The 25,207-nt window shown below is 35.7% G+C and overlaps 1 protein-coding gene across 6 annotated transcripts in view; it reads left to right on the forward strand.

Annotated features, from left to right (window-relative positions):
- Not1 (CCR4-NOT transcription complex subunit 1) overlaps window positions 1-6,093 on the forward strand; it is a 225,256-nt gene extending 219,163 nt beyond the window's left edge. For all 6 annotated transcript variants that reach the window (XM_081765495.1, XM_081765494.1, XM_081765493.1 and 3 more), the window contains exons 41-43: window positions 136-268; window positions 2,473-2,607; window positions 5,349-6,093. In XM_081765495.1, the coding sequence (XP_081621621.1) occupies window positions 136-268; window positions 2,473-2,607; window positions 5,349-5,427 (347 nt within the window). In that variant the 3' untranslated portion in view covers window positions 5,428-6,093. The remainder of the gene's footprint in view (window positions 1-135; window positions 269-2,472; window positions 2,608-5,348) is intronic.
- The last annotated feature ends 19,114 nt before the right edge of the window (window positions 6,094-25,207 follow it).

Raw genomic sequence — 25,207 nt, forward strand, 5'->3', positions numbered from 1 at the left:
TGATGCGGATATTCTGAAATAATGTTAATAAAAGAGAAACCTCTCAGTACTATTTCTGAGTATTAGAAAACTGTGTAATAGCATGAGAACCTCGCAGACATCAGAATGACATCTCCATATGTTCATGTATTTCAGGGAGGTACCTGTTTTTGAATGCCATCGCAAATCAACTTCGTTACCCCAATAGTCACACGCACTACTTTAGCTGCACTCTTTTGTATTTGTTTGCGGAAGCTAACACCGAGGCGATTCAAGAGCAGATCACAAGGTAAGTAGTAGCAGAGTAACTTTAAAATGAAGAGTCACATGTCACAATTGAAGAGCTCAATTCTAAAAGAGCCTGTCAAAAAAAGTCAGTTTTTCAGGAGACTATTTTTTGTGTGTTGCCATCATTCTATTTCTGTGAAAGAAAAGTAATCTACCTAAAAGAAAATTGTAATTGCCTACTTTTCGTAAGATAACGGTGAAATTATCATCTATAGCAAGAGTTATTAGGCATGAGTCAGAAAATAACTTCAGAGAATACTGTTGACTAAGGATATTTTGGAAAACAACACTGTTTTCTTTTGCCTACAATTAATTTGATTTATGGAGTTTTGACATGAAATCCAGTTTAATATACGGGGGTGCTGAAATGGAACGTAATAGAACCAATATCTCAAAATTGACAAAAATTGACTTAGGCTCTTTTGGAATCCACCCCTTCAATTGAAAAAAAAAAAAAAAAAAAAAAATTGTAATGTGTCTAATGATATTCCCAACATCTCTTGAATAATTTATCAAGTGATAATCTAATATACTGTATACGAATAATTAGCTTTCTTCATGTAATCATGGAATCTTGTTGAATTGTACAGTCATAAGTACTGATCTGAGATGTATTGATTGAATCCGCCAACATGTTTGAGCTCAGCTTCACTTTTATAGAATGGCAGATGGTATCCAAAATATGTTTTCTAAAATAAAATGGCTTAGTTTACACTTTTGGAGTGGTTAATGGTACACTAGAAGTGGTTAATGCTACAATAGCAGTGTGAATATTATAATTTTTTTAAAACTGTCTGTTCCGATTGAAGTGTTCTAAGAAATTTTACCAGAATCCGCGTTTCACATATAACCGGTTTTAAATTGTTAAGGTACGTAAGCAATATATTACGCCTTAAATTTGAAAATCAGTCCACCATCCGAAAATAATTCATCGTCAGTACCATTCTAAACCCGCCTAATTTTTACATGATGTATCATTCTTTGCTAAAAATTACTACACGACCACAAGCGAACCGTTTACACCTGTTAGGAAAGCGAACTGATAAAATTAACAGAAGCTTCTCGATGTTGGCTTTCGAGGTGCTAAAGGGCCAAATTATAGTTAAGAATTGTAAATAATTTCTAGCTTTTAACAAAATTTGAGTTACTTAGAGAAAGTGGAAAGATTAATTTGAACCGGTTTACAGGAGCATGCTTTAAATACGCCTCATTTACGTCAGTATTACTGAAGAAGTTTTATAGTTATTTTGTAATCTGATTGAGGACATTGGGTGAAAGTCGGAAAAAAATTAGGTGCGTTTAGTTTCTCGTGAAATATGTTGATATTTCCTTTAAAGCTTCGATACATGTAGTTTTTTTTTAATGCAAAGCTGCAGTCCTAAAACTTTCACTTAGTATACGCGGTTTTGTGAACATCTATGCTTAGCATAAAAACATAATATGGCAATAAGGCAAAAAAGTTAAACACGTATATTAGTAAATTTAATTCCATTATAATATAAAAGCTGCGATACTCTTTTATAGGTTGAAAGCATTTTATGCTATTTTCTTGATGATAGTTCTTAGATAAATCACTCCATTAGTAACATAAATAGATATTGGTACACAGAAGGAACTAAAAAAAATCATGCCTTTAAGAAAATTGCGAAAACCAGAAGAAATTAAGGAAATTGTAAAGAGGAGTAGGAAATACGAATATCAGTTAAACACAGAGCATTAATACTGATATTCACTGATCAAAACAACACAAACTTGGACAGAGACAGAGCTGGCGTAATCTTTTTTTTTTTTTTTTTTTTTTTTTTTTTTTTTAAATCGTAGAGTAGTAAAAAAAAAAAATGGATTTTTGCATATGATCGATAAACTTGGACAGTGGCTAAGAATAGGATAGAAAAGAAAATAATAGGGCCATTTTATCACTAGAGTCATGCCCCGATTAAGAAATAAATAAACAAATATAAATGAAACGAAATTAGTATACGCCGTAAAGCAGAAGGTATACCATCGACTAGTTCTAGTTGATGTTATCATTAATAATACCGTACATTGAAAACAATCCTATGATCGAATTTTAAAAAGTCAAAATTATAAATGTTTTATAAGGTACGAGTTGGGCGTTGAGACTTTTAGTTAATATTTTCTTTATTTATTATTATTATTATTATTTTAATTTGCACTCACTTTTATTTTCCTGTATGCTTCTAGGGTCCTATTGGAACGACTTATTGTAAACAGACCACATCCGTGGGGCCTTTTGATCACATTTATTGAGCTTATAAAGAATCCAACATACAAATTCTGGAATCACGAATTTGTTCATTGTGCTCCAGAAATCGAAAAGTAAGTATTGGTTTACGTAGATCGTTCGTAAATCGTTAACCTTTTTAAACGAGAATTTGGTATTACCTTCCGAGATGTGGTGCTTTGTTAATCTACATTTTTTTTTAATTCATAACATTTCGTGTATGAAACAGGTAAAATGTATTGTTAATCAAAATAATAATTTGATTTTGCTATACATAAGAATTGCACATGACTCGATAATATTAAGAGTAAAAATAACAAAGAAAAGTAGATCAAATTAATTTTTGTTAAATAGTAATGGGAAACTTAGAATTACTTGATTCATCGTAATTATTTTCCCTTGCTTTTATGGAGGTCAACTTTCTTCGTTATGTAAACTTTTATATACACATGACTCTCTTTGTGACCCTCCCTCGAAATCGAGCATTCTTTCACTCACAATTTTAATGTTGATTCAATAGTGTTTCCTTAATCCTGTTGTCAAAAATGCACATATTAATGCTTGAAAACAACACATTCTTCTCGAAATGTTGTTATTAGTTAACACTCACTCTCTCTCTCTCTCTCTCTCGCTCTCTCTCAAGGATCAGACTTCTTCATATCATAGGATGTCAGAGCACGTGATATCGAAAACTATAATTAACTAGTTCATGGACATGTGATAACTCTTCATGGTTGCCCTTTCTGTACGCATGTTTCAGAGTTCAATTCCCGTTGGCGTACTTGCCTCGGGTACAAACCCGACTATTGGTTTTGATTCCACTTTAAACAGTAAGTCCCATCTCGTAAAGCCTCGGTATTGAAGAGGGACGATAAATTACAATTGAACCCAGATATCAGACTTATCGTACCTGTGCGATAACTAGTCAATTCCCTGACCAGCGGAAGATTTCCACTCTTGAGGTCGGTGCTCAGAATGGACTATACTACAACCATTGTTGTGCTCGGACAAACCACACCTACATCATCATACGTTGAATTGTATACTTGGTATCCCTAATTTTAATTCTTTATCTATTCCTTCACTTCATCGCCTTAATTTCCAATTTTCCGTTTCATGTTTCGAAAGAAACAAGCCACTCCATCTCTGCTGCCGACTTAATGGTTCCAACTAGATAAGTTTAGCACAGGGTTAATCAATTTAAATCTAATGATTTTTTTTTTTTAATCTATGATTTAAATCAAATTTATTTAGCTTAAGAAAATAAAATGCATTGTTTTTGACAATTCTGGAGCATTAATGGAGTGTAAATCTGAAACTCGCATCTTAAGCCTTATTGTGTGATTGTAAGATCTTAATAATGCAAATTTAAATCAAAACTATACGTATATACATGACAAACGTGCTCAGAATGTACTTTATTCAATCACTTGATATTGTGCAGAAGACATAAGAAGAAGAAGAAAGCTTTAATCTATTTCACATTGAATACTCACAATTTTTAGTTCAGATATATATATGTCATCATTGATTTTGGTCATTTTGTAAGTCAGACTTCGATTATCTTCGGGAATAGTAAACCAGAGATGCCACATTTGAGCCCCAAGCCAACCTTCGCAATTGGCAAAAAATTGTGTAAATTTGTTTTTCTTTTAAGTGTAGAAAAAGTAACATTCATTGAAATACATAATGATATAGCTCACATTTATGTATACATGTGAGCACATGCTGGTTTTGTCATTTACGTTTCCATACGTAAAACAACATTTCAAATAGAAAGAAAGACAGTGAACATAGTTCTCGCATTCATAGTAGAATAAAAAAGACAACGGAGTTAAAAAAAGACAGCATTAATAACGGATATGAACGTCATTGTCTTGGAAATTCAGTTATATTTGTTCAGTTGCTGTTATTTATTGACTGTACCTTGTATAAACAGCAGGAAGGATTACCTATCGGCGTCCTTCCCTTTCTTATCTTCTCTGATGAGCATTACCATTAATCATTACGATGCTCAAGTATTACAAAATAAACTAAAATACACTAGCGTTTTAACAGAATATAACACACATTCAAAAGATAAAATGAGAATGAGGAAAAAGGAGTCATGTTACTTAGGATTAAACATCCATACCTAGGAGAACACATTTCTAACCACTCTATATAGAAAATACTCCTCGTGTAATATACCACCAGTAGTAATTTAACATATGGAGTATGTTGTCCATGCTACACAGCTTTTCGTTAGAAGCATTTGTCTTACTTTTTATTATTTGGAGTAGAGATATTGTACGAACTATAAAAATACATGGTATATTGGATTGTAGTTAATTCAACATTTTTCTTCGTATAACCTAAATTGTCGATAAATAGATAATAAATTGAATAGTAAATAGTAAATTGAATTTCCAGAAGCTAACCACAGCTGTATAAAGAACCAATTCACAAAAAAATCCACAAATTCAAGGGTCCACTAAGAAGTTTAAAGATGAATTTTGATCAAACGTATACTTTGGCCAAAGTAATAAATATGTAATGAAATTTAGTTCTGAATTCCTTTGTTACGAATACTTTCTTTTCGTTTAGAATGTTTTACTTCCGTTTGTTCCTTTCTCCAGAATGTGATCAAGTTAACATTTAATGAAATAGCTTTAACGTCGAATCTAACGTTCATTTTGTTGTTCAAATTCCCATAGTAGAATGTATATTTTGCGTTCTTGAGTTAGTTGAACAACTTCTATATCCATGTGCAACAATTAACAGAATGTGATCTGCAGTCTTTACATCTTCATTAACTAATCCTTTTTCACTTAAATTGTTCTTGTTGCATTTTCAGGTTATTCGAGTCAGTGGCTCGTTCCTGTATGGTTCAAAAGCAAGTGCAGCAGCCTCAGGAGAACGAACTGCCTGAGTGATAATTAATGTATGTACAAAGTGTACAAAATTCACTATACTATAGAGGAAAAAACTTTCTTTTATGAAGAAAACAAGTGTAATATAATGAGAAGAGTGAATTTATTATAATGAAAAAGAGGAAAATGTAAAGAGACTTTTCTTTTCTAGTCCAGCGAATCAACTGGAAGAAATATTGTTTTGCATTTAGAGTATTTTTATTGTTAACTCTCTTTGAGATTGTGCATTGTATATACTGTTCTGGTCGGAGTGACCATTTATTTTTGTTCCATTACATTCAAAGACTTCCATGGTGATAGTAGTATATATAGTTGTATAGTGTAAGATTAGAATAAACATTTTAATAAGAGTGGTGATTGTTATAAAAGATGGTGTGCTTATGAAAGATGTATATTATCAAGATGGTAATATTATGTACAAATATTATTCTTATTTTTTTTCAAAAAGTCACAAGTGCTTTCAGTTTGTAAAGAAAAAAGGAAAATGTGATCAAAGACAAATATTTATGATGGACCTATTTTTTGAAGTTATTCTAGTGTTGATAAGGATATATGTATTAATTAACGGTGGATGACATACTTCATAATATTTGTTCTTGAAGCAGTCATGCATCTGTGGCTTTCATTGTAGGTTGCTTGTTTGTCTGTAGTAAAATATTCGAGCATTGATGTGATTGTTTCATTTATTATAATAAGACAATAATAGCTCCTAGTTTAAAAAAAAAAAATATCCTTGATATGGAGCAGAAAGAAATGCATTTTACTACTGCATTTTACGAGGAATAATTGGAAACCAGTTTTATTCAAGACAGAGATACAGAGAGAGGCGTTATTCCTAAACTTTTTCAAGTGTTTCTTTTTTTATTTTTTTAATACATAGTCCACACCAACATTAATGCAATTTTCCCAGCGTTTCTTAAGTTTGGATGTATCCTGCTGGTAAAGCTCCTGTGTACTTCTTACAGACGAATGCGCATATGGTAGCTCCCATGTCTTTGCGTAGTGAAACGTACCTCCTAATGGTTTCTTTAAAGTAGAAGGTGGCAGTAGCTGGACCTTGGGTCACAACTGACGTACAACAGGTTGACGCTTGGTGCCACTTTGTCATGCAAAATAATGACTCGTTGTCAAAAGTTCAGTTTTTAAATATTTTTTTTTAATTATTTTTTTAACTGCCACGTTAGTTACATTTAAATCAGGTATGTAAAAGGGTATATTTTTATTTTATTGCTTGGCAGTCAACGTATTACACTGTGTCTTAAATTGATCAAATCTCTTACTGTTCCTCATTTGACCAGTACCTCTACTCTATTCCAGTCAAGCACAGAGTGCTCTCTATTTCTGTACTTTCACATAGGACCACATTGGTGCCACCTGTACTGTACCGTGTTTGATTCATGCACCACAAACAAGAGGGAGTGTGACTGCATAATACAGTCATATATCAATGGGTTCTTGAAGAAATAAATAGGAAAATTTTTTTCCTCCTTAAAAAATGTGGCATATCATTGTCTTACCCTTAGAGACGTATTATCTGGAAGCATTACGCGCGAAACTAATTCCAATGATAATGCTATCTCATTCCTCTATATACCTAGGTACAATTACATGTATGGACTCAATTATAAATATCAAAACATTACACTGTTCCTCAGCCTTATTATTGTCGATATTCTTCCATTTATTTCTAATTACAGAAATTCGTTGGTGAGCAACTCCTTCCTTGTTATTTTCTTCTCGTAATACAGGGCTAGCACAAATGATTCATTCATTTTGAAAATGCTATATTTTCAGAAGTATTACACACATTAAAGATATATATGAAAAGAAGCACAAATTTACAGTCTATACACCCCCTACAAATGTTCACCAATGTGTGCCCCTTTGGTAACACGACACACGTCCAGACGATACTCAACGTCTTTTTTCTTGCTTTCCCTCCATTTTCGATAGGTACTAACCTCGTACTCCCACACCCGATCGGAAAGATAATGAACTCGTGCTGCCACACAATACAAACTTGGTGAGTAGATGTCTAATACTTTTGAAATTATAGTCTTTTCAAAACGAATGAATCATTCATGCCAACCCTGTATAATACTTCATTCGCAGTAGCAAATAAGCAAATTTGTGTGTGAGACCATATCTTATTAATTTTTACCGTCGCACAGTAGATCATCTCATCAATCTAAGGGAACTTTATTTAGGGTGTGATGCAAATTTGCCTGTGGCAGGTTTTGAAGTTCTATACTATTCGATTGAAATACGCGATTTCATTGATAAAGAAAATGCTGTTTGTGTATTATTTACCAAAGAAGTAACATATGTGTGAGGAAAGTAAACACGATTGCACACAATAAATTGGTGAAAGTAAAACAATGGGATTGATGTAATCAGCTTATCTATATATTAAAATCCATTCGACAATGAGATCTCGAAAACCATAAGTTTCACTGGTCGATTCCAAATTTTGTGTAGATTGTCCAGTTCTAATTGAATATTTAAAAAAAAAACATAGCCGTTATTTCCTTATTACATTTTTTAAGGGTACACTGGAAATGTTGAAATTAAAAAAAAAATCATATCCTGTGAGTTATGCATCCCAACACCACATAATTATATACAGGAGTTGTATAACACTCAGGCATTTGCTTCGTGGCCAAATGATAATTAAAAACGAACGACAACCATTTCTCCAGCCTAAGATGTATCTTTATTGTTTGGAGTGTTTTGTCTGATGAACACCATATATCACTGGCATTATAATTGTGTATGTAATGTATTTGCTTATTATATACTGCATGCGAGAAGAAAGAAAACACTAATCATACATGAATTAGAAACTGCAACCGGAAGTAGGCTCAAATCTTGCAAAGGGTGCGAGATATTGAGAAAAAATAATCGAAAAAATCTACCCTTTATGATACCCCTTGCCAATTTTTTTTTTAATCAAGAAGTCTTTCACTTGTGTCTGTAAAGGGACATGTACAAATGTCAGGAATGACAAGGAGATTCATGCTCATATGTGAATTATTCGCTGTGTAGAGCGCAGGTTCAGCTAGTATCTATCTATTAAAATGCTACAATAGCAATTAAAAGCACCTGAGCTCCAACCTATAACTTTGGCTTTCAAATCTTTCATTTACGGTTGTGAGAGATTTCACGCTTAACAGCATTTTAAGCATTTGTACTTTAAATTATCTAAATTAGTTAACTACATCTTTTTCATAAAGTTTATGATATAAAATTATTGTTCAAAGCCTTTGTATTTTAATAAGCCTTCTCTAAAATCAATGCATGTGAATTGTGCTTCCATCTTCCGAGTTCTTTTAAACTCTGTTTATATATTTGTGGTCGATCCTTTCGACAATGAGATCTCGAAAACTACAGGCTCTAGAAAGATGACGTTTTTACTGATTGATTGGAAATTTTGCGTAGATTGTCCAGTTCTAATTGAATATTTAAAAAAAAACAGCCATTATTTCTTTATTACATTTTTTAGGGTACGCTGGAAGCGTTGAAATTAAAAATAAACTAAAGCATCATATCCTATGCGTTATACATCCCAATACCGCAATATTGTGTATTGGGGTTGTATATCTCTCAGGCGTTTGTTCCATGGCCAAATAATAGTGAAAAAGTAAGGATAACCATTTCTCGAGTCTTAAGATAAATCTTTATTTTTTGAGTGTTTTGCCCAATGAACACCATATATAACTGACATTATAATTAATTGTGTATGTAATGTGTTTGCTTATTACATACTGCATGCAAGAAGAAAGAAAACACTGGTCATACATGAATTAGAAACTCCAACCGGAAGTAGGCTCAAATCTTGCAAAGGGTGCGAGATATTGAGAAAAAATAATCGAAAAAATCTACCCTTTACCCCTTGCCGATTTTTTTAAATCAAGAATTCTTTCACTTGTGTCTGTAAAGGGACATGTACATATGTTGTGAGGAATGAGGAGGGGATTTATGCTCATATGCGAATGATGTGCTGTGTAGAGAGCGCAGGTTCAGCTAGTATATATTAAAATGCTAGGTCTATATGTTTGTCTTCAAAGAAAAGTTTATATGTTTGTCTCCAACTCTTTTCGGCAATGAGATCTCGAAAAACCACAAGTGCTAGAAACGTGTCGTTTTCACTGGTCGATTCCAAATTTTGTGTAGGCCTAGATTGTCCAGTTCTAATTGAATATTTAAAAAGCATGTTATTTTTGATTGGAAATTTTGATTTAAAAAAAAAACATATCCTACAAGTTAATCATTCCAACACCACATAATTGTATACAGGGGTTGTATATCTCTCAGGCGTTTGTTTCATGGCCAAATGATATGAAAACCAAGCAGAACCATTTCTCCAGTCTAAGATGAATCTCTATTGTTTGGAGTGTTTTGCCCAAAGAACACCACGTATCACTGACATTATAATTAAATGTAATGTATTTTCTTATTACATACTGCATGCAAGAAGAAACAAAGCACTATCGTACAGGAATTAACTCCAACCGGGAGTAGGCTCAAATCTTGCAAACGGTTCGAGATATTGAAAAAATAATCGGAAAAATCGCCCCGTTATGGTACCCTTTGCCGATTTTTTTTTTTATCAAGACGTCTTTCACTTAGGTCTGTAAAGGGACATGTACAAATGCTGAGAGGAATGACAAGGAGATTCATGCTCATATGTGAATGATGCACTGTCTAGAGAGCGCAGGGTCAGCTAGTATCTAAATAAACGTTTAGTGATAGTACCTCGGACATTATGTCTGAACGTTTGGTCTTGGTAGGAGCACGTTTACTAGCAATATATGGATCAGAGGTGATCAGCAATCTATGAATTAAATCCGTGTTGGTATTAACCCTGGATAATTTTCTTGTAAAGAGTTCCTATATTTCTTATTGTCCTTATTTCGAGCTTCCTGTGTTTCTTCCGAAAGCTGGCCTATCGGTAGAATAGTCGTGGCAATGTAATATTTCTCCCGTGAAAGAGAACTTTGTGTACGCTTACGGGTATATGATACAGAATTATACACTTTTCCATCAATCATACAAAAAAAAAAAAAAAAAAAAAAATCATCTTAGGCCGAACGATAAATTCCTTGTCACCTGAAGTTATTATGGTCAGAGTGAGTTTCCCGATTTGGTCTTCTACTTTCTGGACTTCGTTTCGTACAACCTCAACCGTTTCTTTTGCAAACCCAAATCTTATGGGGCGACAATATCTGGTAGAAAATGGAGCGGTATTTTGCCAATTGACACAGTTACGATTGTTAGTGACACTGTATAGTTGAATAAGGACCTAGATGCACTATACAAACTCTCGTCAGTTGAATGCTCATCTTAAAAGGGTTGGCAATACATACTTTGTTGCGCACAATCATAGTCCTACTTAACAACAATATTAATGTTATGAACATCGGACAAAGTTCGAAACACATCTCGTATTTTACGTTTACCGAGTCTTCTTACGGTATGATCAAGAAGGGATTGCATCAGTATGTTAAAGGATGTTTCTGTGATTTTTATTTCATCTGGATAACAACGTTGCTTAGCTTCTCTAACCTTATCACAAAATCGATACATTTTACAGCCTTTTTTTCTTCTTTCTTTTTTTGCCTGATCACGTACCACATTATACTGGTTTTTCGAAAGATTCGCATCAAGTAGTAACGCCAAAGCTTCATCTTCTGATAATTTCGCCGGAACTGGAAGTGTAGCGCTTCGAGATTTCTTGATTTTTGTACCCCGTGTGGGAGAACAACAACAAAGCTCCTTGACGATCGCTGCCGAGTCGCATTTTCCTGCCCTCCGTAGTTTTAATTCAGTCACCTTCGACAGTTTCTCGTTGCTGGTTGATTCCACAAATTCTTTAACTTTTCTACTTTGCACTTTTGAGGTACATTCTGCAAATACTTTCTTCGGTCTACCGCGTTTATTTTCAACAGAAGTATCCGTTGGCGGAACAGGTGCTATGCCCACTTCATCTTCCAAGCACGTTGCGTTGCCTTCTAGAAACCTCTTCCGGTGCCGATTAACCTGTATATCTTAAATATATTTTCTTCTTGCTCGCGAACCTGTTGTCAGTTCTATTACCCCAGTTTCTTTCATTATGTAATTCGTTAATCATTCCAACTGCTTTGTTGACACAAGTTGTTCCCATACGTCGAGTGTAGCATGCCATGTAAACACGGGAGCCATTGTCACACCACGTCTTCACGTTCTTGCGTAAAGTTTCTCGATTATTTTCACTTTTAATCTCAATAAGCTTTCAGGTGAACTTAATCTGCAGGCAGAACACCACAGAACACCTACTTAAAACCTTGTTTGTAATTCACACTCAATATCTTTTTTCCACGCGTTTACATACACGCCTTTCCCACGCTATTCTTCAGGAACCCTACAATGCAATGTAAATTCAAGTGCTTGATCTTCGCTTCGGACACCCTCAATACTATTCCAGCACTGCACTGATCACTATGTGTAAGCACAGCAGAACAAAGTCAAATGAACTGCTAGCACAAGGCGTACCTGTCGTAGGCTCTGGGCCCGCGCACTTTGTTGTCTCCCTTCAGGCCATATTTGCAACCGTTGCACGCGATCATCGCCCTAATTCCTGGCAATTTCATACCAAAGGCATATTTAGCTACCTACATCGTAGGTATTCTTCGCTATATTGTGTAGTCGCAAAATTGAATAAAGTTCCCTTAGATTGATGAAATCTCCCACTGTGCGTCGTTGGTTCTTGCGGTATCTGCTATCTCTGTCGTGAGGCTAACCTGAACTTCTTTGTTTTTCAGCTTTCGTGTCGTTTTTTTTTTCTTTTTTTTTTTTTTCTTAATTTAGTTTCTGAAATTTTCCTTAAGGAGTATGTCGGCATTTTCATTGATCTGGGATTCTCCATAAATCCTGCGTTTATATTTCGTAATGTGTTTGTCAGCACTAGCTTATTCCTCCTTGATACAGAAAGCTAAAGGATCACGAAATTCAGGAAAATTTCACCGAAAAGACAGGAAATAAGATAACAAAAGAAGTTAACCAGCAATAATCACACAAAAATTAGTTTACCTGCTACCGCGAAGTACTGGGACACACAGAGAAGACATGAAGGAAAGAATGGATCGCCAAGGAAGTTCTGCTCGAAAGAAGGAAATTAAAAATAATAAAGAGGCAAATTAACAGTATAAAAGAATATGGAAACAAATAATTCGAAACTGCAGACTTTCCAAGGAGGAGTGGTTAAGACTGAAATATGAGAAGAGGGAGGAAAGGGTATGAACACAGGAAAATAGAGGGCTTATATGAAAATTAAGAGGAACCTCAAACTATGAATACCAAAGAAATACAGCAAAAGGTAAAGAAGGACTCGCGTCTGAGGCTAAACGAGAAACATGAGAGGAATGAACCAGAACTTTGAATTTAGGGTGAATTTGCCTCTTGCCTTTAAGTAATGTCTATCATATGCAATTAATCTAACTGTGAAGCCCGAAGTAAGTATACCAACGTTCATTAAAATCGGATATTTTTAAGAAACATTATAGTTAAAACTTTTTCATAAGATTTGAGTTAATTCACCCTTCTGAATAATTTCAACCTCAAACTAGTCATCCACTAAAAGTAATCTGTACTGTGAAAATTTATCATTTAAGCATTATTTCACCCTTTATATTATCTAATTTAAGGTACCGCTTTACAATTCGGATACCACAAATTTACTGGTGAAATGTGTTATTACTATGAAGGAGTATTGCATTAATAGTTAATTTATGTGAGTGACATACCTATGATATTACAGGGTGTCTACTGATACTGGAAATATTTGAATTATACTGGAATTTAATTTTGATACTGGAAATATACTGGAATTTCGATTCACATACTGGAAAAATCATGAAACTGATAATTTGTCAACAATACTTTTTTGTAATTGTTTTAATAGTACACTGACAAGTAAACCTTACGTTTGGGTGAATCGAGTTGCTGACTGAGACACATATGAGAAAGTAGTTCTAAATATGGTTAGTATTTCAGTGAAGTTGTAGGTGCGAAGCTCCAGGGGTTTAGGAGATACAGCTACTAGAACATCACATGATAGTACAGAATAGTCTTCATACAGTTGGAGGTAAAAGCCCTGTAAGACCTCTTGTAAGGATAAAAGGTGAATAACAAATATATGGGTACATATTAGGACTAGGGAGAAGTCATATAGTAAGGGTATACCTGACAGCGGCCATCTTGAAATCCGCCATTTTGAATTAAGGTTAAGTTTCTAAAATAGGAATAGGGTCATGTGATACGTGATTTAAGGCGCAAATTTAATCAAAAGAACAATGGTGACGTTAATTTTGATTTACGCGCAATTGGTAAAAAGTTACAGGGAAATTAACTATTGTTGCAGCATATGTATTAGTCCTTTACCCCACCTTGTAAATTTTGTGTTAATGATAATAATTAAATAAAAAGCAGGTGGAAAAGCATTCCACGTGATAGAAAGACAATCTTGCTATTACTTGATTCGTGGAGTGCAAACAAAGACGACATTCTTTCGTCACAGTGTGTGCCCGAAGGAGTTACACTGATCAAGCGACTAATACCTAGTGGTTGTACTGGCATGATTTAGCCTCTAGATGTTCACTTCATTCGCCCGTACTAAGCATTTGTTCGTTTCATTACTGATACAGCAGTTACAGAAAGAGATGTGAACATATGGCACCGTGATAGGTTCATACAACTTCAGTCGTTTACAATTTACCAGTTCAGTGCTCCTCGTTTTCGCAATATGATCCGATTCGCTATCAATCAGGCTGGATATTTGAATGAAGAACCTGGACGTTGGATCGCTCCTTACGACTACTGCTTTGACGGAATTGTTAACGACAAATGTGTCAAGTGTTACTCGATTGCCTTTGTCATGTGTGCTCACTGTGAGCAGAACATTTGTGCAAGTCATGCACTCTTTTCTGAACTAGATATTGATTGTACTAATTGAGGACTTTTCTGGAAGAAAGACGCAAGTTCAATTATGACTCAATTCCACTTTGGTCATTTTTGCTTAAATTAGCAACTTGTTTATGCGATAACAAATGCTGGTTAATGATAAAGCAAAAATGGTTATACCGTTGGATTTATGGTAAAATTTGCTATTAATAAGGTGTCAATGTTATGCGTTTCGTTTAAAACTTTTGTCTGATTCAAAATGGCGGATTTGAACATGGCCGCCATCAAGGCAACTCTTACCAGAGACCTAATATTTATCCACCTGCTTTTTATGTAATTATTATCATTAACACAAAATTTACAAGGTGAGGTAAAGGACTAATACATATGCTGCAACAATAGTTAATTTCCATGTAACTTTTTACCAATTGCGTGTAAATCAAAATTAACGTCACCATTGTTCTTTTGATTAAATTTGCGCCTTAAATCACGTATCACATGACCCTATTCCTATTTTAGAAACTTAACCTTAATTCAAAATGGCGGATTTCAAGATGGCCGCCGTCAGGTATACCGTTACTATATGACTTCTCCCTAGTCCTAATATGTACCCATATATTTGTTATTCACATTTTATCGTTACAAGAGGTCTTACAGGGCTTTTACCTCCAACTGTATGAAGACTATTCTGTACTATCATGTGATGTTCTAGTAGCTGTATCTCCTAAACCCCTGGAGCTTCGCACCTACAACTTCACTGAAATACTAACCACATTTAGTACTACTTTCTCATATGTGTCTCAGTCAGCAACTCGATTCACCCAAACGTAAGGTTTACTTGTGAGCAAGGCTATGCGATAAAATGTTAAAAAAAGAAAATCACTATCACGTAAGTTTCAACACAATAATTGTGTCTTCATCAGACTTCCACTCCTTCTGGCTGCTTGGAAGTTGGTCATCACTTATATACTCTCCGGAGATCAACTTTTAATTAGGCTCCGCCCCTTCATGAAAAAGTAACACTTGTGTGGCTTTCATTTTCACTTTTTAGCTGCACACGTGTCCGATTAAAAGTTTACTTTTTTCGCTGGATATCTTCTGTCCTCTAATTATCCTTATTTTCCTTATTAATTTTTTCTCTTTCTTTCTTCTTCCTTTTAATTTCTTCTTCTTTAAGCAGAATCTTCTCCCACTCTTTATTTATCGACAATCCTGCATTCCAATTCATCATCTTGTCTCCTGCCTTCATAATCTCCCTGGCTTCCTTCCATTTTCTCACCAAAGTTCTGTTCTGTACTTCTATGACCTCTGCTCCTTCCCACCCTATCCTGTGGTTTGTCTCTTTCTGATGCTTGTATATTGCATTGTTGTCCCTTTTCAATCTTAGATCTTCCTGGTGCTGTTTAATCCTTTCTTGCATTTTCTTTTTCGTTTCTCCTATGTAAATTTTGTTATACTCCGCGCATTCTACTCTATATATTACTCCCCTTTGATCTTTGTCCGCTATTGCTTTTCTCTTGGTTCTTCTGACTAGATCAATTATTCTGCTTCCTTCTTTCCTGTACGTCCTAATTCCTGTTTTCCGAAGCATTCTCTTTATCTTCTCTATTTCTTTGCCTAGGCTTTCTATTTCGAACCATTTTCTGTTCTTGTCTTCCTCTTTCTTTCTCTCTCTTGCTATGTTCCTTCTGACCCTATCCTCTTCGATGTATCCATTTCTGCTTAGTTGTGTCCAGAACTTATTTAAATCTGTTTTCCTCTGTTCTTCATTTGTGTTTAGGTCTCCTATTCTCTCTTCCATACTTTTTATGAAATTCTTCTTTGTACCTCATCCACATCACTTCGTTTATGGCAATACACTCCCGCTGCACACTTTTTTTGATACCAGGTTGTAATAAACTCTCCTCCCTCCGACTTCTTTATTTTCATATCTAAATAGTTTATCTCCTTGTGCACTTCTATTTCATTTTCTAGTCTAATCCCTTTCTTTTCATCTTCCACGTCCCTTATGAATTTCTCCAGCTACCTTTTCGTTCCCTTCCATATTCCTAAACAATCGTCCACATAACGGCAAAAAAGAAGCAGTCTTGCTCCTCTTTCTATCGTTTCCTTCTCCCATCGATTCACTATTATATCTGATAGTACTGGACTCAAACAAGATCCTATAGTAAGCCCTTCCTTCATTTTAACAATCCTGTCTCTGATTGTACAGTATCCATTCTTCTACAATGCCTGTAATCCTTTTCTTACCTTCTTACTGTCCCAATTTTCTATTCTCTTTTCACCTATTTCCTCTTCTATTATTCTCAATATTTCTTCTCTCTTAAGACTCTGGAACACTCTTAACATCCAGACTAAATAACACTGTGCTCTCATTTCTTCTTCCTAATTTATCTATCATCCTCTTAACCTCTTGTGTATTCTCTACTGTCCTACTTTTTTGTCCTTCTTTCATTGCCTCGGCTATTCTCTTAAGCTTTTTCTCCAACAGTTCTAACATATTATTCCTGCAGTTAAGCCCGGCCTCAACTTCACTACTTCTTTGTGGATTTTTGGAAATCCTCATCCTAGGTAACTTCCCTTCTTCTCTCACTAACCTCTTGAACCCTTTCCTTTTGCAGTCCTCTATAATCTTTTTCTTTATCTTTTCTTCTTGTCCTTTTTCCGCCACATCTTTATATGTCTCGTATTTCAGATCTCCAAGTTTTTCTTCATACCATACTTTATCCATCACAACTATAGCTCCCTCTTTGTCTTCCTGTTCCACTACTATTAGGGATTAGACTAAAAGAATGAAAGGGATTAGACTAGAAAATGAAATAGAAGTAGACAAGGAGACAAGCTATTTAGATATGAAAATAAAGAAGTCGGAAGGAGGAGAGTTTATTACATCCTGGTACCAAAAAGAGTGTGCAGCAGGAGTGTGTATTGCCACAAACGAAGTGATGTGGATGAGGGTACAAAGAAGAATTTCATAAAAAGTTTGAAAGAGAGAATAGGAGACCTAAACACAAATGAAGAACAGAGGAAAACAGATTTAAATAAGTTCTGGACACAACTAAGGAGAAATGGATACAACGAAGAGGATAGGGTCAGAAGGAACATAGCAAGAGAGAGAAAGAAAGAGGAAGACAAGAACAGAAAATGGTTTGGAATAGAAAGCCTAGGCAAAGAAACACAGAAGATAAAGAGAATGCTTCGGAAAACAGGAATTAGGACGTACAGGAAAGGAGGAAGCAGAATAATTGATCTAGTCAGAAGAACCAAGAGAAAAGCAATAGCGAACAATGATCAAAGGGGAGTAATATATAGAGTAGAATGCGCGGAGTATAACAAAATTTACATAGGAGAAACGAAAAAGAAAATGCAAGAAAGGATTAAACAGCACCAGGAAGATCTAAGATTGAAAAGGGACAACAATGCAATATACAAGCATCAGAAAGAAACAAACCACAGGATAGGGTGGGAAGGAGCAGAGGTCATAGAAGTACAGAACAGAACTTTGGTGAGAAAATGGAAGGAAGCCAGGGAGATTATGAAGGCAGGAGACAAGATGATGAATTGGAATGCAGGATTGTCGATAAATAAAGAGTGGGAGAAGATTCTGCTTAAAGAAGAAGAAATTAAAAGGAAGAAGAAAGAAAGAGAAAAAATTAATAAGGAAAATAAGGATAATTAGAGGACAGAAGATATCCAGCGAAAAAAGTAAACTTTTAATCGGACACGTGTGCAGCTAAAAAGTAAAAATGAAAGCCACACAAGTGTTACTTTTTCATGAAGGGGCGGAGCCTAATTAAAAGTTGATCTCCGGAGAGTATATAAGTGATGACCAACTTCCAAGCAGCCAGAAGGAGTGGAAGTCTGATGAAGACACAGTTATTGTGTTGAAACTGTTACGTGATAGTGTTTTTATATGTATTTTCACATAGCCTTGCTCAGTGTGTAATTGTGTATTAGTACAAAATGGAAACAAGGCCTGATAGAATAGTTTTAATAGTCTTAGAAACAATTTTGTATCCATTGAGATTATATATTTTTCCAAAGCAAGAGTTGTGTTTTGTAATTAGACATTTAAAGCAATGGGTGGAGTGGACGGTTGTGAGGGGAGTTGGGAGGTCCTTAAAAATGTTAAGAAATCATTGTATATATATATATATAAAAAATCAAGGTTAACTAAATTTATTAAAAGTAAAATATTCTTTTGATGATAAAACAATTACAAACCTGAATCGTCAAGAATGTGGTTATTCCTAAAGAACTTTTAAAAAATCATTGTTTTAATACAGTAATTTTGTTGATAGTTATACTGAATATACTGGAATTTTGAAAATGAAACTCAGTAAACACCCTGTATTAGGAGAAAAAATAATACAAAGCAAAAATGAATGGCTCTACGATGCAGTCCTCCGTAAGGCAACCCTAGTGTAGTGTGAAGTGTGAATGTATTTTAATTAGTTCTCTTTGGAAGTGGTGTTATCATCAAAGTTACAAGGTGAAATGGGTTAACTCACAAAGCAAGAGTAATATGGAAGGAAGCCATGGTATATCAGGGTGGTAAATTTCGACTTCCGATATTTTTCTCTCTCCCTCCCCCAAAATGGCAGTATAAGACGTTAAGTAACTATGAGAAAAATTTAGCTCGATTGAATAATATTAAATGGTGCCTCAAGCGACCTATCCATTTACAGTATACGACGAAAATATCTGTAATAGACCCATGTGAATTAGGAATGGATGGAGAAACTATATCTTGGATACGGATAGAACCGTATATATTACTATGCAGTAATGTAGATTAAAATTTTTTAAAGAAAAAGAAGTCATGTGACATCGTTTTGGGGTAGATTTTCAAAAAACATCTGACGCTATTTTCAACTTATCTCTAATCGTTTAATAGATATTACCTTTCAAAGAAATGAAATACCTTTAAAAGAAAAGTTTAACGTTCCATGATTATGCCGTTTAGTTATTACATTTGAAAAATAAATGCAGCAATGAAATGAAAGGTAATCGTTTTCAATGAACTTAAAAATCGTTACTGAAATCTCTATTTCTGTGTGTCTGTCTGTTATTTGAGATTTTTTTCAATTTTGAACCCTGCATTCGATAGAGCATCAAAAACTATGAGAACGTAATTCAACTTTTCGCGTCACTCTTACCGTTCCCGAGATATTGGCCAAAAAAATGGACGATTTCCAGAGATTTAAGGAATCATATCTCGGGAACCGTAAGTCATAGAGAGATCATATTGGTGTTGATCAATATCTAAAAGGATGGTAATTATTTTGGTACCAAATAGTAACCGGTGGCCACTGGTTTGGCCAATGTTCAGTTGGCCAGTGGCCACCAATTAATATCGGTACCAAAATGTTTACCATCCTCTTAGATATTGATTAACACCAATATCATCTCTGTATGACTTACCGTTCCCGTGATATTGGCCAAAAAAATTTCAATTTCTAAATATTTAAAGAGCCATAGCTCGGGAAACAAGTTGTAGAGAGATGATATTGATGTTGTCAATACCTAAGAGGATGGTAAATATTTTGGTACCAAATAGTAACCAGTGGCCACTGATTAACTGTCAACTGGCCACCGTTCCTCAGATATTGGCCAAGAAAAGTTCGAATTTCTAGATATTTAAGCAGCCATGTCTCGAGAACTGTTAAGTCATAGAGAGATGATATTTTGCTAATTTTTGCGAGAAAGAGAAGGTGCGGGTAAAAAGATTTACTTTTACATCTAAGAGCAATGACAGTTATCCTTCCCCTCCATTCTTTTTAAGTTCGTTCTGGCAATGATCTTGGAGCATTCTCAACTGGTTTATTTTGTAACCCATTACAGATGGCAGATTTTTTAAGAATTTCGGAAAGTTTTTATTTGAATTAAATTAGCAGAGGAAAGATATTTTCGCTATTCACTACAAATAAGAATATGCAAATGTGATTCGTTCTCAATCAATAGTTTAAACTCTGTCTTCTCAAAAATCATACACAATTTATTTAACTTCCAGCGGCAAAAAGTTAGGTGAAAACTTTGTGTGTATGAAATATACAGACTTCATTTTTATCGTTTACCAATGTTTCCGTATGCCATTTGTCAACAATGTAAGTGCTGATATTTACTTCAACGCAATTGAAACTATATATATATATATTTTAAGAAAGTGATTGACTGTCGGATTGGTCGGATGTTTTGGTAGCTACTGTGCGTGCGTATTCATTTCTTCTTGCCGTTGTGGCAGTTTGCAGACAGTGTAGTGGGCTGTTTCTGTTCTGTCTGTGCCGAATGTATCGGCTTGATGAAACGTTACTCTACGGGTTCATGATGTATATGCATTTAGTCAGACATGTGACGAACCAAATTGTTGGATCCAAATTACCTTCAAACAAGAAGAGAAATTCTACTTTTTTTAAACTCCAAAGTTACTCGCTGTATTAGACAAGTGCAAAATCAGTGAGAAATACAGGGTTTTCATAAAGTCTGGACGGATTTAATTTGCTTATAATTTTCATAAAAATGTTCATAATGAAATCAAATCAAGTGCAAACGGTAGCGGAAAGATTAAATTTTTAGTTGGCAACACTGTTAGATAAGCGGCAACTCTGAACACGTTGAGAGAGGGAGAGGGAGGGCAAGGGTCAGTTTCTTACCAAATTCCATCCGTTGTTGTTTTCATTGTTGTTTCAATGTTGACTGTTAAAAGTAAGTTGTAAGCTGAAAGTGACATGCTAAGTTCTTGGAGACAGGAAGCGTCCTGGACTGTCCTCGAAGTGGGAGGCCGCCAACATCGCCTGCAACAGTGAGCAGGGTAAGGGAAAGCATCATCAACAGCCCACGCCTACGCGAATGTGTGGAAGTAAATGGCGCACAGTTGGAGATGTGGCGGTGAATGAACTGAGTTGGTGCATAGGCAAAAATTTAATCCTTCCGCTACCGTTTGCACTTTATTTGATTTCAGTATGAGCATTTTTATGTAAATTATAAGCGAATTAAATCCGTCCATACTTTATGAAAACCCTAATCTACTTAATCGTCGCCACTGCTAAAATATTAAGATATGATATGGAAAGTTTGCTTGTAGCAGGGGCGGATCCAGGACCGACTTCTGAGGGGGGGGCGGTGGGTTGTCATACTGCTACATTTAAGGGCTCCAAACTTTGGGATGGGTTATGTTTATATATATAAAATAAGAAAGTTTCCTCTTCTAGGGGGTGGCGATCGCCCCAATCGTCCCCCCCCCCTGGCTTGTAGCGAGAAAGGAAACAATCCAGAAAAGCAGCAAAAAATCTCAAGAAAAATTCCATTTTCTAGCAGTGGATTTCCTTGTTATCACTTTGTGATACAAATATACTTATAGGGGCCGCGGTGGCTCAGTGGTAGAGCGTTCACCTCTGGTGCTTGGGGTCCCGGGTTCGATCCCAGCCCCCGCCAAGTGAACTTTGTGGTGGACAAACACCGTGTGCGTGGGTTTTCTCGGGGTTCTCCCGTTTCCTCCCACTTTCTTCATTCCACCATTTCATTCATTACTCATCATCACCGTCTCCTTCAGCCTAACCGGCATAACCGTGGGACGTGAAACTCAAAGATTTCATTTCATTTCAATATACTTATAGACTTAAAATATAAAAGAGTAAATAGGATACAAGTAATTTTAATTTCAAAGGGAGACTCTTTTACTTAGAGTACAAAAAATTTAAGCCGTACTGAAAAACAAGAAGCCTGAACTACGTTTCACATACTAACTGAATGGAGGTCTATGTTTCAAACGATAAGACGGCCTGTAGAATCACAGAACTCTGTTAATAAAATTGATGTTAACTGAATAGCTGTTAGAAGCATAATATCTTAAGACATTAAGTCAATTGCACTTATGTCTTAAGAGTCAATACACCTCAAACATTGCACTTTTTTATCGTCAATATTTCGTGTACCTACTGACTTCTCGCAGACAGACTCAGACGAATATTAAAACGGAAGTAATAATTTATCCACTGGATAATCTATGCAGGTAATATCACTTAGTAATGATAAATTGTTCAATGTCATAACTAATTGTAATTCATTTAGATCCTATAAATTTTATTATAGTTTTAGGGAGCCCAAAATGTATTTTTGCTGGTGGGCTTGCCTAATCATTACTTCATTGATATGAACTTGGAATCGTAACAATAATCAGTAACACTGTGTTTGCTAAATTTAACTCACTTCAGCACACCTGTAGTCGTCGTGATTTCTTTAGATATATATTTATTTTAAAAATTTGTAATCTTTTATCAGAAGATATTTTCTTTCCATTTGTTCCTTTATATGTCGTTCAGGTTATATCAAAATTATAAGAATTAAAAGTAGAGCCCTTGCTACGCTATCTTCAATAACTTGAATAAAAGACCAAGCAAGAATTACGAGGACGAGTCAAAAATTATCTACACTTTTGTCATAACTTATCTTACATTGTGTACTTTGTCTTCTATCCTCGCATATTTTATTGTTATACTGTTGTGGTAGTGATGTGAAAGTGTGATCTTAACTCCTCCATTTTTCTTCCTTCTGTTGCAGATATATCATGGCTGCTATATTAGAAGTTTGCACCAAAGAGGAACGACGAGCAGTGGTCCGATTCCTCTGGTCGGAGGGTGTCAAAGGTCATTCATCGCAGACTATCATCGCAACATGGGAGAAGTGCACTATCACGTGTTTTTGTGGCTCTAGAAGTTTAAAAGTGGTCGAATAAATGTAACGCATGTAGAGGGAGCAGGACGGCCATCAACCTCCACTACAGATGACACCATTCAGCAAGCTCGAGAGATTGTTCTGGCGAATAGGCGAATCACTATCGATGAGGTAGCAGCTGCATTGAACATCAGTCATGGCTCTGCCCATCAAATCATCCACGACGAGCTTGGTTTTCATACTCGTAAAGTTAGATTTAGACGTGCAAAATGCGGTGCAAAAGTGGCTTCACGACCAACCGAAAACCTTTTATTTGGAAGGAATACGTAAGCTCGTTGACTGTTGAGACAAGTGCATTGATAAGGAGGGAGATTACGTAGAAAAATGATGTGCATAGTTAGGGGTGTAGCCAAGGGGGGCCCATCGGGGCCCGGCCCCCCCAAATGGTTTCCTGGCCCCCCCAAATGACCAGCTTTTAAAACATCATAGTAAAATTATCTCGCTTCATTCATTTAAAAGTAACAAAGTTTATTGACAATTAATAATTTATGGTAAAATAGTAATGAGAAATATTGTTTTTTTTCCATACCGATCGAAAAATGGTATAGTATCTCTTCCTTATACCGATCGAAAAATATACTACTTTTTTTGTGACAGCAGATTACACAATTTACTGCGATTTATATTTGACAGTATGAAGACAAAAGTTTTAACAAAGTGCTACAAATACAGCCATAAAACAAAGGTACTAAACTGATTTGTAAGTACAGTATATTTTTATATGCTTTAACAAGTGTTTTAAAATACATAGAAGATGGAAAATTTGGTGAGAAACAATGCTTTTATTCAATTTGGATTTCATTCGCTCTCTCTTTTATTTCTACTCAGTGTAATAAAATATTTTTTTTATATTAGTCACGAATAATAAATATTTTTGTCAGGAAACCGTAAAGAAATTAAGTGAAATTTCAAAGAAAATCAATCTTGTGTAGATAGGTTCTGTATACAAGGTCTTAAATTTAAATATAAAGATAACCAAGAAAAGTTTTGTTGCTTTTTCACCCACCACCTTCGAACATTGATATGTCACCTAACCTGGAAGATCAAAAATAGTCCCCATCAGCATCGACGACCTTCTGAAAACGTTCTGGAAGGCCATGGAATCCATCGCGGTAGAACTTGGTGGGCCGTGAAACGAAGAAAGTATCAGGTGCATTTTGGACTTTTACTAGGGATTTGAACTGGCGTCCTCTAAGGTGGTTGTTCAAAGAATGGAACAGGTGATAATCGGACGGTGCAATACCCGGGGAATATAGTGGTTGCAATATTGTTTCCCATCCAAGGCGGAAAATGGTGTCCTGAGTCATCTTAGCCACGTGGGACTTAGCGTTGTCCCGTAAACGAGGACCCATTTGCAATTCAGAAGTGATGGCTCCAGAGTTTTGAGTTTTTGTTGAGCACAGTTCAACTGCTGACACTACACAGTTGCATTGATACTTTGACCAGCTGGTAGCAGTTCCCGATGCACGATGCACTAAACACACAGGACCTTCTTCTGGTACAGTGCTGGTTTCTACTGTTTTGAAATCGGTTCATGGGATGCTAACCAATGATGACGGCGCCGTGGAGCTTCGTATAGGACCCACTTTTTATCACATGTCAACACCCTGTCCAGAAATGGCTCCGAAACAGTAAATAAACACAGGCGACTGCCGCGTTGCCTTCTGGCCCGGAGTCAAAATATGAGAGACCCATCGACCCAACTTATAGTGCTTCACAAGTTGATGGATGTGCTGCCGAATGGTTTTTCCACACACTGAATTGTAGTCCCAGTTCCTCTTTGTACGTGTGTTGGTCTTCTGGCACGTGGTGTTTTCGGGTGTTTCGTCATCGTCCTTAAACTTGTTAAACCATCGCTGCAATGTCCGAGGCGTCACGACACCCTCACCAAAGGCCTGGCATATCTTCTCTCCCGCTACAGCGGCGTTTGACCTCCATTTGAACTCGTTCAGCATACATGCTCTTATGACGCTCGGTGGATGTCCCATGTTCCCTCTGTCTTTACGCAAGTTCACGGTGTGTCTGAATTGCCACAACCAGGTAGTATGTTGGATATACCCACACCAACAACTGACGTTGGCCTTATCTCCACTCGCATCAAACTCACGGTGTG

This window comes from Thermobia domestica, chromosome 7 (genome assembly GCF_964235325.1).
Source record: "Thermobia domestica chromosome 7, izTheDome1.hap1.1, whole genome shotgun sequence".
Taxonomy (NCBI): domain Eukaryota; kingdom Metazoa; phylum Arthropoda; class Insecta; order Zygentoma; family Lepismatidae; genus Thermobia; species Thermobia domestica.